At 39.9% G+C, this 16,395-nt stretch overlaps 1 protein-coding gene across 1 annotated transcript in view; it reads right to left on the bottom strand.

The window, feature by feature from the left end:
• Positions 1-16,395, bottom strand: part of LOC143996451 (collagen alpha-6(VI) chain-like) — a 357,097-nt gene that overhangs the window by 39,880 nt on the left and 300,822 nt on the right. The window contains exons 25-28 of the mRNA XM_077491501.1: positions 9,432-9,494; positions 9,019-9,081; positions 2,370-2,432; positions 160-210 (exon numbers count right to left, since the gene is read on the bottom strand). Of these exons, the coding sequence (XP_077347627.1) occupies positions 160-210; positions 2,370-2,432; positions 9,019-9,081; positions 9,432-9,494 (240 nt within the window). The remainder of the gene's footprint in view (positions 1-159; positions 211-2,369; positions 2,433-9,018; positions 9,082-9,431; positions 9,495-16,395) is intronic.

The raw sequence follows: 16,395 nt of genomic DNA, 5'->3' as shown, positions 1-16,395 counted from the left end.
AAAGAGATCATTATTGAACACATGAATTGACTCCAGGAGATATCGTAGCTTGCATTAATCACCTCTCCATACAGTATGTATATTTTCCCTGTTTGTTTTTACCGCAAAATAAATAGCACAAGATTTAAGTTAAATCAGTTATTATTTTATGGTATTCACCGTTGCTCCTTTTTGGCCAGTTTTTCCAATGCCAGACTGTCCATCTTCTCCCTTTTAAAACATGCAAAAAATTTCATTAAAACATTTTGAGGAACCCAGATATTTATATATATAGACTATTCCTGATGGTTAATAAAAATGTATAGTTTTTTTTTGATTTTTAGATACACTGTACATGTACATGTAAAGGAAACAGATTAAAGTAAATTATTTAATTTTTGTTTAATAATATTTCAAAACATTTTTCTATGTATATTCATATATATATATATTCATATATATATATATATATATATATATATATATATATATATATATATATATATATATATATATATATATATAAATAGGCAATATATGCCCATTACAGAAACAGGCTATCTTTATTTTGTTTTGCAGGGTTACAAAATGGTTGTGCTTTACTGCTCCTTTTCACAATGCAAGTCTACAAGTAGGCCATGCACCTACTGTGTGTCTGATATACATGGGCTGAATTATAAAAGAAGTTGATATTTTTCACAAAATAAAATGTATGAACATATTCACTTAATGTGTTCACTAATAATAAAAAGCAAATTCCTGTTCACTTTCCATACCCAATAACGTGCAGGTGAAAAAGTAAACATGCATTTTCTTTTCAAGACTGGATAACTGAAGTAAGTATCCACACAATTGAATGTAAATCACCCACTTTATCTCACTAAACTCTTCTGCTTCAAGGAGCTAAGCTTTGTAGAAAATCTTTGCATTCAGCAGCGGCACCCTTAAGGCTTGTTTACACACAAAGTGAGTGCGGTTGAGTTTAGTGCCCCAATGCTTACCCCCTCTAGCTGCTGAGGCAGCAGCCATATGTGTACACATACCACAGCAAGAATTAAACCCCCTGTTGATTTTGGTGGGTGCTACCACTTGCCAATCGCAACACATTCAAGTAAATGGGGCCACCATGCCAGCACCCTGCAATTTCATGCTTCTGCTGTGTCCAGGGGGTTAAAGCAGGTGGCGAGAAGCCAACACAATGCTGCCTGCTTTAACCCCTTGTTTGTTGTACTGCACAAGGTTGCAGGGTGGCCTAATTCACTTGAATGGTTCATGCTTGGCAGGTGCTTTACACACGAACCATGACAGGGCATATCACCCTTGCTGCAGCTGCAACATGTGTACACCCTGGTCGCTGCAGCTAAAGGGGGGGAGGTTGAGGCGGGGTTGGTAAAAACATGCCTTAACTAAGGGGTTTTACACCCATAAAATGCAAATGTAAATGAACCCTTACTGTTCTGAGCCCCCTATTATGCTGCTTTGACACAGGTGTTCTGCGCTTTACCTGCACCACAGGTACAGCGCATTTGCAACTATCTTCAGCTATCTGCACTTTGCCATAGATTTCTATTATATCTTGCAGGTGTGGTGTGGTGTTTTCTGAAAGTGCACTAAAACTCCTGCATTCAGAAAGTGCACCAAACCGGGAGGATATAATAGAAGTCTATGGTTAACTGCAACAAACCCGCAGGTCAACTGTAGCCCTATACTATTATGTCCAGTGTATTGCTTTACACTGACCTGAAGATTTCTTTTTTCCTGCTGGCACCACTCCGGAGACCGCTACCTGGCATAAGAGGTGGAGTGCAGTTGGTATCACTCCGCATGAGACAGGAGCCAGCACTACAGAGGAGGCATTGGCTTATGTGGTTCTTGTTCTCTACTATACCTCCAAGTTTACAAGTAGTTCCTCTGCAATTCATTCTGTTTGATGCTCTGGGATGGAGCGTCAGCAAGTCCAGACTGCGCTCTACCAGTCACCTGGCTGGGATCTACTGGTAGAGCACGATCTACAGGTTACTGACCCCCGCTTTAGAGTGTTTTGGGTAAGTAGCCCCAGTTCACTCTGTGGTTCCATCTGCAGGTCCATAAGTCCCTTCCGTGTCTTTTGGTGACATATAGATTAGCAATGAAAACTACAGGGGAGAGTTGGGGGACTCAGAAATGTGACACTTCTGGAAATGTCAAATGATGGACAATATCATGTGTTTGTAGTCTTGGACACAGTGGAGAGTGTTTAAAACATCTGTAAAGTTTTGTTGATGTCTGCGCACCCAATAAAGAAATTTCCTTCCGAACATTAAAATCACCTTTTTTTGGAGAAATTGGTTAGAACCTCTGTCTGCAAATACTTTTATTTAAATAAATACATATTTATTATTATCTCTAACCACAAGTCCCCTTTGTCCGCTTGTTCCAGTGCTTCCTTTTTCACCAGGATCTCCAGGTTCTCCCTGCCCAAAAAAAAAGTTTTATATTAATTAATATAAGGCATAATGGTTTTTGACATACATTACTGTTTTGCATGGTTACCCCAAAAGAGTTTAATACATTCTAGCTTATCAATTTGTTCCGTAAACTCTTTTCCCAACCAATTATTTTTTTGTGCAATTATCTTCTGTTTAGTGAGAAATCATTATCTATTCCCTACTTTTGATCTCCTTCATAAATTCTCATGAAACTAGCAATTTCCTTCTGTTACTAATAGCTCACAGGAACTTTATAACCTTCCATCTCTGTTTATCACTATTTCGTAATTTCCTTATTCTTTCGCCATTACTTTTCTTGATTAGCTTTTCTTCTATATAACTTTACAGTCTCTATTTATCCGAGCTAATTATCATTTTTTAGATTCTCTCATTACTTTTTTTTTCTTATTTCAGATAATTTCCTAACTAAAGAAAAATGTCTGTCGCCACTATAAAATCCCTACATGTTTCACTACTTTTTGAGTTCTGTCAAGAAACATACTGTATGCTCAATGTTTTTGTACAGTATACAATGAATATGGCCACTTGTCTGTCAGAAGGCCAAAATTATATAGCCTTTGATGTACATCTTCACTGGCACCAGCAATGAGGACATCATGCACATTACATGCTTCAGTGTCTAATGATATAATTCCATGGCTCTCTTCCTTATTAGCATATGCTTGCAGGTGGAGCCCATATATTTACGTTTGGGGCACATGCTCTACCACCAAGTCTCCCCTAGATGCCTAAAAAAAATGTCATTGTATTATTGGCTGTAGTAATCCTGCATTCCTCCTTTATTAAAAAGCCAGTGGCTAAATAATCCATTCATATAAATCAGGAAAACTGTATCTACAAAAACCAATTAACACAAAAAATAATATATTTAATTGTTTCATATGCTTTCACTTCACTTTTCACATGCATTGTTTTTGTCCATCCCTTCTTTTGCTTGCCAACTCATAATTACATATATACAGTATATACTGTACACTTTATTAGGTACACCTTACTAGTACTAGGTTGGACCCTCTTTTGCCTTCAGAACTGCCATTATTCTTCATGACATAGATTCAGCAAGGTGTTGAAAACATTCCTCAGAGGTTTTGGTCCACTTTGACATAATGACATCACGCAGCAAATTATATTGCCTGTGGTGTATTTCAGTTATCTTGCAAACCTGGCCTGTTAGTGGGCACTGAGGACAGGGTTGATGACCACTGCTCTATTGGATTGAGATCTGGTGACTGTGGAGGCCATTGAAGTACAGCAAACTCATTGCCATGTTCAGGAAACCAGTTTGAGATGATTTGAGCTCCGTGATATGGCGCATTATTCTGCTAAAAGTAGCCATCAGAAGATGGGTACACTGTAGTCATAAATGGATGGGCATGGTCAGCAACAATACTCAGGTAGGCCGTGGCGTTTAAACAATGCCCAATTAGTACTAAGGCACCCAAAGTGTTGTACAAAATTTTCCCCACACCATTACACCACCACCAGCCTAAACCTTTGATACAAGGCAGGATGGAGCCACGCTTTCATGTTTACGCCAAATTCTGACCCTACCATCTAAATGTTGCAGCTGAAATCGAGACTCTTTAGACCAGACATTGCTTTTCCAATCTTCTATTGTCCAATTTTGGTGAGCCTGTGCGAATTGTATTCTCAGTTTCCTGTTCTTAGCTGGCAAGTGTGGCACCCAGTGTGGCCTTCTGCTGCTGTAGTCCAGCTGCTTCAAGGTTTGATGTGTTATGAATTCAGAGATGGTATTCTGCATGCCTTGGTTGTAACAAGTGGTTACTTGAGTTACTGTTTCTATCAATTTGAACCAGTCTGCACATTCTCCTCTAACCTCCGACATCAACAAGGCATTTTCCTCCACACAATGGCCGCTCACTGGATATTTTCCCTTTTTTGGACCATTCTCCGTAAACCCTATGATGGTTTTTCATGAAAATCCCAGTAGATTAAAATACTCAGACCAGCTGTCTGCCATCAACGACCATGCCATGTTCAAAGTCACTTAAATCCCCTTTCTTCCCCATTCTGATGCTCGGTTTGAACTTCAGCAAGCCGTCTTCACAATGTCTAGATGCCTAAATGCACTGAGGTTCTGCCATGTGATTGGCTGATTAGCAATTTGTGTTACCAAGCAATTAAACAGGTGTACCTAATAAAGTGTCCATTGAGTGTATATTTATGTGACGCAAAATGGAAAAAATCTTCTCATTACTTATTATAAATATTTTTACTTTTTGCCCTTTTTATTATTATTTACAGTTGAGGAAGATATAATTTACGTTTATTCTTTTTATATTTTCCATTTCTCATTTTTACACAAATGGGATGTCTTTACTCAGTATATTAGAGCTCTTAGAATTACAGGGTAAATATCCATTTTATTCACAATACTCTGTTGCATCCTTAACAATTGCTACATCACAGCATGTATGCAAACAAAAAAGTAAACACGTTTTATTCACTACCAGACAGATTTTTCAAATACTAATAATAGCTATAATAAATCGTACCGAAAAACATCAACTAATGTATTTTTTGAGATAGCCACCATCCATTTATCTTAAAAGTGGCACCCCAAGGGAACAGTTTATTAGTACATAAATTAACTGTTCGACCAATAAAGAATTTAAAAATGAATGTACTATGGAACTACTTCAGTTAAAATTAAAACAGCTTTGTATAATGCCAAAAATAAGAAGGCGAAGGATTAAAAAAAATAATCAGAATGACTGAAAAATTCTTGGCACAGTCAAATAATAGGCTGTATATCACATTTGTAGCATACTGTCCAAGTACTGACCAATGTTCTTACAAGATGAGGACTTTTTTGGAACTTTTTTTTAGTTTTGGATAGGGTGGAGAGGGATTAGAGCACATACCAGGTTTTTAATCCTGTCTGTGTCCCCATTAGGGAGATTCACCCTCTCTATTTGTCCTGCTTACTGTTTTCATCGAAAGTGAAGTAAAAAAAAAATCCTACATTTTGGGTTGTCCCCAGAACAGGAGTAGAGGGGACATCTTCCTATGGGGACACTGGTTCTGGTGACCCTGGTGACAATCAGCAATTCTCTCAATTAGGAGGAATTTTACTCTTACTTTCTGTTTTGGCTATGGGATTGGAAGTGAAGGGAAATTTTTCCAATGGGACACAGATGGCAAAAAAGTGACAGGGGTTATAACTTTCCCTTACTCTATTCAAAATAAAATAAGTAATAATGATTAATCAATATTACCAATCAAAGAATCAAAGTAAACTGTGCCATATTAGTGCATAGTCATTTTGAAATTAAAGTGGAGGGCCACCCTAAAAAAATAAATACATTAATATTGTTAAAAAAATATTTGAAAAAATTTGAAATTATATAAAAAATTTAATTTAACCACTTGCAGACCGGACCAATTTGCTGGTCAAAGACCAGACCCCTTTTTGCGATTCGGCACTGCGTCGCTTTAACTGACAATTGCGCGGTCGTGCGACGTGGCTCCCAAACAAAATTGACGTCCTTTTTTTCTCACAAATAGAGCTTTCTTTTGGTGGTATTTGATCACCCCTGCGGTTTTTATTTTTTGCGCTATAACCAAAAATAGAGCGACAATTTTGAAAAAAACGCATTATTTTTTACTTTTTGTTATAATAAATATCCCCCAAAAATATATAAAAAAACATTTTTTTCCCTCAGTTTAGGCCGATACGTATTCTTCTACATATTTTTGGTAAAAAAAATCGCAATAAGCGATTATTGATTGGTTTGCGCAAAAGTTATAGTGTTTACAAAATAGGGATAGTTTTATAGCATTTTTATTAATAATTTTTTATTATTTTTTTTTTTACTAGTAATGGCGGCGATCAGCGATTTTTATTGTGACTGCAACATTGTGGGGGACCCATCGGACATTTTTGACACATTTTTGGGACCATTGTCATTTATACAGCAATCACTGCTATATAAATGCAGTGATTCCTGTGTAAATGACACTGGCAGTGAAAGGGTTAACCAGTGGGTGGCAGTGTAGGGGTTAAGTGTTCCTAGGGGTGTGTTACTAACTGTGGGGGGGTTGGGCTTTCATTTAGTGAACACTGATCTCTGCTCCAATCACATGGAGCAGAGATCAGCGTCACTAGTTGCTAGGCAGAATGGAGAAATGTTGTTTACACCGTGAGACGTGAGACGATCACGGGGATGCCCGCGGCGAACGAGTCTGCGGGTTCCGCGACCGGACTCACAGGGGTCCCGATCAGCGCGGGAGCGCGCCGCCGGTGGCGCGCTCCCGATGGCAGGGCGGCATTGAATATTGGACGTACCTGTATGCCAATATGCCTGCCCGTGCCATTCTGTCGACGTACATCGTCGTGCGCTGGTCGAGAAGTGGTTAATATAAAATTTGAATATTATTTTTTTAATTACCAGAAACTCCTGTTCCTAGGCAGTCTTCCTAATCTGCCTCTTCTTATTTTCTTCAATTCCTCCTCCTTGGCGAGCTGTCCCATTGTCTTCTGGGATATGTGTGTGCCCTAGGAAACAACGGGGCCATTCACAAAGCGCTGCGCGGCTCGCGCATGTGCTGTAGGAAACGGGCAGTGAAGCCACAAGACTCCACCGCCTGTTTCCCTTAGTTAGTATGGACGGATCGGCCTCGGGGAGGCTGACATCGCGGGCTCGCTGGACAGGTAAGTGTCCCTATTAAAAGTCAGCAGCTACAGTGTTTGTAGCTGCTGACTTCTTTTTTTTTTTTAAAGGCCGGAACGCCCCTTTAAGAGAAAAAATACAAAGAGCAAAAATGTCTGGCTGCTAAAACCTCACATGGAATTATATGCTGTTGTCACTGCAAAGTATTACAGCATATGCCAATGATAAAAGATTTCACAAATCCTAAAGCTGAGTCTATGATACATACTGAGTAATTTAAAAACTATAGCACAACTACAACCATTATGTTGGAAAGACAAATAATTGGACAAAGGAAAAGGATTTTTGAACATGTAAATTGTGTAAATTTGTGTATGGGAGAAATGATGCAGGTAAAGCAGAATGCTTACAATCCTGGAGGCTTCAAATTTTAAAATAAGGCCACAGAAATAGTGATTTGGATACAAAACTGCTGTATACTGAAGCAAAAATAGATATTTTTCCTGGATTCTAAGAACCATAATGAACTCAACGGGGTTGATTTACTAAAGGCTGTTTATACGCTTAGCTTAGTGATTGTGGTGAAAATTGACTTTGGAAAAAATACCCAAACAGGAAAATTTAAAAATACACAGTATTTGCACATAATTGGTTGTCAGAAGTCGGCATAGCTTCACCTCATTCCCTAAAGTAAGGAAAACATTTTTTTTTATACAATTAGTTTATTTTAGACAAATTGCGATAAGTTAGAATAGTCATACATAGTAAAATATAAATATACAGTAAAAGCGTGCATTTTGTAAAAGGAATACGCTACATTTAGTGCCGCTTTTCGGGCAAAAAAGGGTTAAAAGTGCCCGCAAAGCGCCTGTAAAGCACCTTTTCTGTCACTCCAGTGTGAAAGCCTGAGGTGCACTGGCAGGATGCTAAAAAAATTTCTGCAGGCTTTGAGGCGCTTTAGGAGTGGTTTATACACCACTCCAAAAGCACTCCTGCCCATTAAAATCAATAGACAGCATTGTCGATGCTCCAGCAAAGCGCTGCAGAGGTGCTTTACAGATGATTTGTAGGCACTATTTTTAGCGCTATAGTGCCTGTAAAGCGCTTCAGTGTGAAAGCAGCCTTACTTAGGCTGGATTCACACTGCTGCGGGGGGAGATCCGGATGTGATTCGCACCGCAAATCACATCCGATCTCCGTAGCGATGCGAGTACAGCCATACAGATAGTATGGCTGAATTCGCAGCGCTCCCGCAGCAAACTCGCACGGGACCCTTTTTTTGGTCCGCAACAGAATCGGATCGCATGGTGGTTCACACCACGCGATCCGATTCCTGTGCGAGTCGGCAGATCGCACTGCGATATGCGGACGGATCTGGGGGTGTCATTAACATAACATTGACACTCCCAGCCGTCCGCATAGGGCAGTGTGAACTGCCGGCGGGAGGTGTGCGATGCGGGAAAACGCCGCGGATTCGCGGCGTTCCCGCATCGCAGCGGTGTGAACCCGGCCTAAACTGGTGCACACAGAATCTGGTGCAGCTGTGCACAGTAACCAGTCAACTTCTAGGTTTGCCAAAGCTTAATTGAACAAGCTGAAATTAGAAGCTTATTGGTTACTATGCAAAACTGCACCAGATTCAGTGTGCATCAGTTTTAGTAAATCTCCCCGAATGCATCTGTTTGCTCATGACTTACTTACACTGCTCTAGCATCTGCCCTGCCTTTTGTTGGCTGTTGCCCCTGGCAACACAGAGTTTCTTCCAAACTTGATGGCACATATAAGCAGAACAATTTGTGAAAAACAATAAAAATATATAAAATAATCTAACTTAGGAAAAACATAATTGGGGATATAAGGTAAAGTTTGAATCACAGTTTTGTTCAGTGAAAAATGGTTAATTTGAAATAAGTAACCTTTTTCCCTTTGGTTCCAGCATTCCCAGGATCTCCTGTGCTACCTGTAGTACCAAAAGCACCCTGAAAATAAATGAAAATAAAAAATAAAATAAATACATAACAATAATAAAACAAAGATTATTATTTTGATTTTGCACACACCAACAGCAATATAATATGTAACATGAAAAGCAAAGATGGAAAATGAAAAGGAAATCTGTAAGTTTAAAATGTGATTGATTACAAATCATAGTGATGAGTGAAGGCAGCAAGCTAGACATAGGAATAGCAAACACTGTTTATATAATGCTTCCATTTATACACTGTACATATATATATATATATATATATATATATATATATATATACTTTAGTATTTGGGGCACATATTATGGAAAAAATAACATTTTCATGTACTGAAAAAAACTTACTGGAAGTCCGGTTAGTCCTTGCCCTCCTTTAGAACCTTTAGAACCTTTAATTCCTGCAGCTCCCTGTATGTGAATAAATATGATATAAACTGAACACAAAACATCTTACAGAAAAGATGTAGTATAGTAAAATGCAGAGAAATGGACACAAATGTGAGTGAAGTTTTACTGTGCTTAATGCATAATGTATATCTTATAATTATTACTACATTAAATATTTCCTACTTATTCTTTGTACAAGGAACTAAAATATGTGTAGGTTTTATTAGTGTTGCATGGTCAGTAAATAAGTACATGTGCAGCCAGGAGCCACTGGCTGCCAGTAGTGAGAGAGAGAGCAGGCTGCAGGTGTTGATGTTGGCTCTTCTCTCTACTATGTTGCTGTCTGTGGGCGGTTTCTTATCCCTCACTGGTATCCATGTGTGGAGAGAGCTGAGCACTTGTGTGTGTGTGCTTGACCCCTACTGCCGCTGCAACTGAAAGACAGGAGCAGGATCTGTGTAAAATTGCCGCTTGTTCTTTTATCCCCCCCTCCCTCTGGATATCAGTGAAGAGGGCAGTGAAGTTAGAGCCAATGCGATCATCAAAAAAGGAGACTTGATCTGCAGCAGAGCATCATAGGAGTTGTAGTCTTAAAGGGCACTGTGTATTGTAAATGAATAGCTCCAAGAACTACAGGATCCAAAATCCCTGCACACCGAGAAAAAAGGAGACAGGAGACTTAGGGGTCTTTGCTGGGAGGAACCTGAGCTGCTCTGGTGTGTTGTCTTTGCTGAGCTTGTACAGAGATTGAGTGCTCTTGCTGTATCCACCAGAGCCTGAGGACTGAGCCGCAGAGGGGTCGCTTGCTGTACCTTGGGACCAGAGCTGAGAGACCCCCTGCCACGAGTGCCTACACCAGAGCTGCTGAGACTGGTGAGCCTTGTGAAGATCCAAACAAAGAGACAGAGCCTTGTGGGACCTGATTTTAGAGGACTGCAGACCGCCAGTTGATCTGGATCAGATGTCTATGTACCAGGAGGGGTGAGCATCTGAGCTTATCTCAGTACTGACACAGTTAATGCAAGAGGGACTCCCCTTTGTATAAGAGCCCACTAGCCATCTGCTGCACACTTTTAAAAGGGACAGCTACAAATGCACCACTTACAGAAGGGCCCAAACTTTAACCAGCCAATGCGGGCAATTAGGTGCCAGGTACTTTCAGACACAGTCAGGGGTACCCCTACAGCAGGAACACATACAACCAACTGCTATTCGGGCCCTTTTCAGTGTGCATACCTTTATTTTCCACATTGCTACAGTTCTATTGATTGCCAGTTTAAGGGCCAGTGATCATCCATCAAGTACAGACTTTAAGTCTGTTTATCTTCCTGTTGTATGATGTATGCATTCTTTAATTGCATTGCTTTAATACATCCATTTACCCTACAACCAGTTGCTTGGCCTAATTTCTGTGTGTTAATATAGAGTGGTAGCTTACTAACACTTAAAGTAGTTGTAAACTTCAATCTTTTACTTGTACCTATAGGTAAGCCTATAATAAGACTTACCAATAGGTACTGTAAATATCTCCTAAACATGCACCATTTAGGAGATATTAACTATATAAGCAGCCAATGACGTAATCGGCACATGCGCTCTGAAGGAACGGCCACATATATTAGAATTTTCTAAATATTGGCATTTTCTAGCATAATAGCTGCATGGAAGAAAAGCAATAGAAGTATAGTAGAGCCATCTCAACTGGGTTAAATAAAAATAAGAAACTCTGTGGAGCTAATAAAAAACAACTATTTCTAAGCTCAAACTTGCATGCATTTGTGAAAACTGCAAAAAAGGGAGATTCCCCATAACTGTATATAGACAACGCATAAAGTAGAATTATAGCCTCCCATTAAAAAAATGTGCTGAATCAGTTAATTTTTTTTAGAATTGAACAAAGTGGTGAGGGGTTTTACCCTCTGTCAGCTTTTTATTTCTGTGTCTCTGTAGGGGAGATTCACTTTCTCTAATTCCATCGCTCATCAATATTACCTGAAATGAAAGTGAGGATAAATCCAATATTTGGAGTTTCCACCAAAATGGGAATAGAGGGGACATATTTCAATGGGGTAAATTGTTCCTATGACAACAGCCTAAGCCCTTGTACACACGGTCGGAGAATCCGTCGGAATGTGTCCTATCGGACCGTGTTGTCGGATAATCCGACTGTGTGTGTTATGCATCGGACTGATTCCGTCGGAATATCCGTCGGACCCAATTTTCCAACTTGTTGGAAATATTTTCCGACCAACTGGTTCGATTGGACATACTCCGATCATGTGTAGAGAATTTTGATCGGACCAAGTGCCACGCATGCTCAGATCAAATTCCTACATCAAAGCTATTGGCTACTAGCCTGAACGTAGTCCCATCGTAAAGAAATGACGTCATCACGTTCTGAATGATCGGATTTTTCGACAACTTAGTCTGACCGTGTGTATGCAACAGTTTCGGACAAGATCCAACGGGCAAAATCCGACGGACAAAATCTGACGGATTTGGTTGTCGAAATCTCAGACCGTGTGTACAGGGGCTTAGAAGGGATATACCTCACACCAGAAACATATCCTCTCATTTCCTAACAAGTTTACAGGACAAGAGATAAAGGAAATCTCCCCAACAAGATACACATGGCAAAAAAAAGTTTTAGCGTGGGATATGCTTTATTTGCAGTTTTCTCTTAGACCCCTTTCACGCTAAGGTGTCTGAAAACCGTCTCCCATTCATCTCAGTGAGTCTTTTCACACTGGGGTGGTGCGTTGCGGGACGTTAAGAAAAGTCCTGCAAGCAGCATCTATGGGGCGGGTTGGGAGCACTGTATTTAGCGCCCCAAAACGCCCTGCTGAAATGAATGGGCAGCGCTTCCAAAGCACCTGAAAAGTGCTGCAAAACTGGACTTTTTATATTTTTTTACAGGTAAATGCGCCCTGCTAGCGGTCGAAAAGCACCACAAAGGCACCGCAAGAACGAGTGGCGCTTAAGCGCTAACTGGGGACGCTGAAGTGTGAAAGTAGCCTAAGGCCCACTGCAAAGTTACACAAAAAAAACAGTTTATCCTGTCAGTGAACTCCACCTAATGCAGTCTTCTGTGATGGTGTGGCAACAATGCTGCAGTGCTCCTGAAATCAGAGCAGAGTTGCCACTCTCACATAGGGTGTGCCTGCTTTACTACAGTGGCATAAAAAAGATGTCTTTACTTATACTTGTCCAATGTCACCACTGCTTCACAAGGCTGTAGCTTGCCAATCAGCACCAGGCCAAAATCTGTCATGCCCACTGCTTTTTGAAATTACATCACTGCCTCTGTTTTTAAAACACTCCCACTGTGAGCTACAGTGTCTGGGAAGGGGAGCTTGTGAGACAAAAATGAAGGAGATTTAGGATAAGTCAGGGAACGTAAAAAAACATTTTGTTTACTCTATGAGGCTTGTGCATCACATAGTAACTGGATTTGGTACTTGTTAAGCTGCCATACAAAAGCCTCTAGCTGTAGTTTAAAAGCTGTTACAGCTCATTAGGTAAACATTTTTCTACCTCTGGCATGTGTAGGGATATCTAAGATGTGTGTATTTGTGTATACACACACACACACAAATATCCTCAAACAAACAATAGAAAGTGTATTGTTTTTGTGCTAAGTATAAGTTAATAAATCACATAAGAGACACAATAAAAGTGCATTAAACCAATTATGAACTCAATATATATATATATATATATATATATATATATATATATATATATATATATATCCTCTTATTTCCTAACAATATATCAATATATATATATATATATATATATATATATATATATATATATATATATCAATATATATATCAATATATATATATATATATATATATATATATATATATATATATATATATATTGCAAAAAGGTGCTCTGATTTTCTAAACTTGAATAGTCCCTCTTTCTTTGCCGTGAAGGAATGACGATAGCGTGCACCATCGAAGAAGGAGTGCTCCCAAAAGGAACCACAACAAGAGATTTAATGAGCTCCTCATCAGCTTCTCTGATCCCACAAGGGGACCATAGTGGCCATATATACCAAAATCTTGCATGAAAGGTTCCACAATCTCCCAAGCCAAGATAGACTCCATAGAGGAAGTTAAAGTACAGAGAAAAATTCACATAGTGTAGTATTTTCACCAAAATTTTAATAAAATGATAAAAGGGGACTAGTAAGCAGTAGGTACTCCTTATGGAGACATCAGGGGTCTTCCAGGTCCCTGATGCCTCCTCTTCCTCTGGCCAGTGCAGATTAGAAGTAGAGAAAATTTCTGATCTGCTCCTGCCAGCTTTTCTAGAATTTTTATTGCGGTGGCCTGGAAGTGTTTGGAAGAAAGCACTTCTAGGTCTCTCTACACTGAGGAGGTCAGTGAACGGAAGGCGGGTTAAATGATAAAACTGACCCTATGAATACATCCACACATTTGATATGGATGTGGGAATCCTCTCCAATGTGTAATTGTATTCTGACAGCAGGACTCCCCAGAATACACTGATCAGAGCAGCAGCCAATTAGCTGCAAGGGCTGATCGAATGGAAATTTTCTAAAAGGACAATCCATGCGAAGTCAATCGATAGATCAACTTCTCACAAACAGGAACGGCCATAGATAAGTGGAAATTCAGCTGGTTCCTGCTGGACTGGTCATATTTCGATCCATGTATGGCCAGCTTTAAAGAGAACAGATGAACACTCTCCAAATTAAGTCATGCAATAAGACAGTACAACCAGACTGGTTTTAAATTAGAAAATGGTCTAAGTTTTGGCAGACAGTAATCTCTCAGATAATGCTTTGAAATGTTTTCTCTCGATTTCAATAGTCCCCAAAGGAGCCATTTTAAAAGGGAAATATTTTTTTTTCTTAAACCAAATTTTGACTGTTTTATCTGAAAAGGTTCACAGCCCAGATTTTCCATTTTTACTATCTGATGATGGTAAACTCCAGCCAAAATAAGGAAACATTTCCTCCCTAGTTACATGGAACTTTTAATCTGCCTTCCACAGATGATAACTTGTCACTGTCATATACAATACACACATACACACACACAGAATAATTTATTTTTGTAATTTTCAGACAACAAACGGAAAAATGTAATAGTAATTTACTTGAACAATTTAACCATACTCATGAAAATTCTCAAATCTACCTTTAGTGTGCATAATGTCTATACTGTATAGTGTATATATAGTGTATAGTGAGTGTACAACTGGTATGTGTACAGCATATTGCACTGTCCATGATGCCTAACAGGTTGAGAAATGTTATGTATGTAAAGAAAAAAAATATATATTTTTTTAGAGTAGGGAAAGGTTAGACCATCTGACAGATTTTTATTGTAGCTTGTGTCCCTACTAGGGATACTAGCCCCCACCTTATTGGTCCCGGTGCCAATGTCACTAAGACTATATTTGAAAGTTGTCTGGACTGTAAAAATTAAAGCCTACTATAGACAGTTCGAATATTGACCAGCTTAGCAGGGACCGGCTGAGATTCAAGCCACGCATGGGCAGGCGGACTGTTACAAGTCGATCCATTGATTACCATGACACCAATGTAATAGGAGCATTTACACCAACCACCAGTGTAAGGGGAAATATACAATGACCTCTATGCAAGGGGGAATTTACACTGACAACCATTGTCGAGCACTGACCACCAATGTAAGGTGACACTTCTACACCGGCCACCAATGTTAGGGGTGATTTACACTGACCATCAGTGTAAAGGGGGATTTAAACTAACCACCAGTGTAAGAGCAATTCTGCACTTACCACCAATGAAAAGAAAAATGTACACTGATCACCAATGTAACAAAGAAGTTACACTGACAACCAATGTAATGGGGGATTTTACATCAACAACCAATAAATAGGGATTTCTACACTGGCCACCAATGTAAGTTTGGATTTTTTATCTGTTACCAATATAACAAAGAGTTTCTACATTGTACACCAATGCAATGGGGATTTACACTGACCACTAATGTGTCAGAGAAGGACTTTGCCGCCCATGCTCGCCATGCTATTGCGCGCTTGTGCGGCAGATTAGCGCTCAGGTGCACGCACGTGTGCACAATGGTATACGTGTGGGGGCAGTGGCCCGCGAGTGTGAGCGAAAGCGCACAAGTGTGTGGCTTTTTTAGGCAGCTCTGGCGTCCAAACGGGTTTCTGGTTTGTTGCCAGCTTTCCGTTTGTGTCTGTTACCTGCTGTTTGCCTGATTACCTGTTTTTGACCCATACCGTTCCTGACTACGTTGCTCTCATCCTCGATTGACCCTCGGCTTGCTTAACGGACCTCTCTCGATCTGCCTTACAGACTCTCTGATTGATTACCTGGATTTGACCCTTGGCCTGCCTCACAGACTCTCTTGATTGATTACTCGGATTTGACCCTTGGCCTGCCTTACGGACTTTCTTGCCTGATTTCATGGATCTGACCTTTGGCCTGCTTCATGAACTTGCTATTCTGTTACCTGATTCCCTGTTACTTCCTGGACTGCTTACTATCACGCACAGGATCATGAGCTAGTTCCTGATTCCCAATAACCCACTACTCAGCTCCTCAGCTTCTTCAGGAACCTACAACTGCTGGTGGCCAGTTCTTCTGCGTGCCGCTTGCTCCCTGTATCACCTCCAGGGGATGGGGTGTGCGTAGTTGCAAGGGCTAACCACTTTTGGCATCTCGGCCTGGGTAAGTACTTGTTGTGACATAATGTAACGGGATTTATACTGACCACTAATGTAATGGGAATTTATATTGACCACTAATGTAATAGGAGCATTCACAGTAAAAACCAATGTAAGGAGGAATTTAAACTGACCACCAATGTAAGGGGTGCCTTCACACTGGCCACCAGTGAAAGTATTGTACACCAGCCCCAATGAAATG

The sequence above is a fragment of the Lithobates pipiens genome, unplaced genomic scaffold (assembly GCF_037356315.1).
Source record: "Lithobates pipiens isolate NorthernLeopardFrog02 unplaced genomic scaffold, aLitPip1_a1.2 Scaffold_19, whole genome shotgun sequence".
Classification (NCBI taxonomy): domain Eukaryota; kingdom Metazoa; phylum Chordata; class Amphibia; order Anura; family Ranidae; genus Lithobates; species Lithobates pipiens.
The sequence above is the reverse complement of the archived record's forward strand: the minus strand, read 5'-3'. Positions and strand labels throughout refer to the sequence as shown.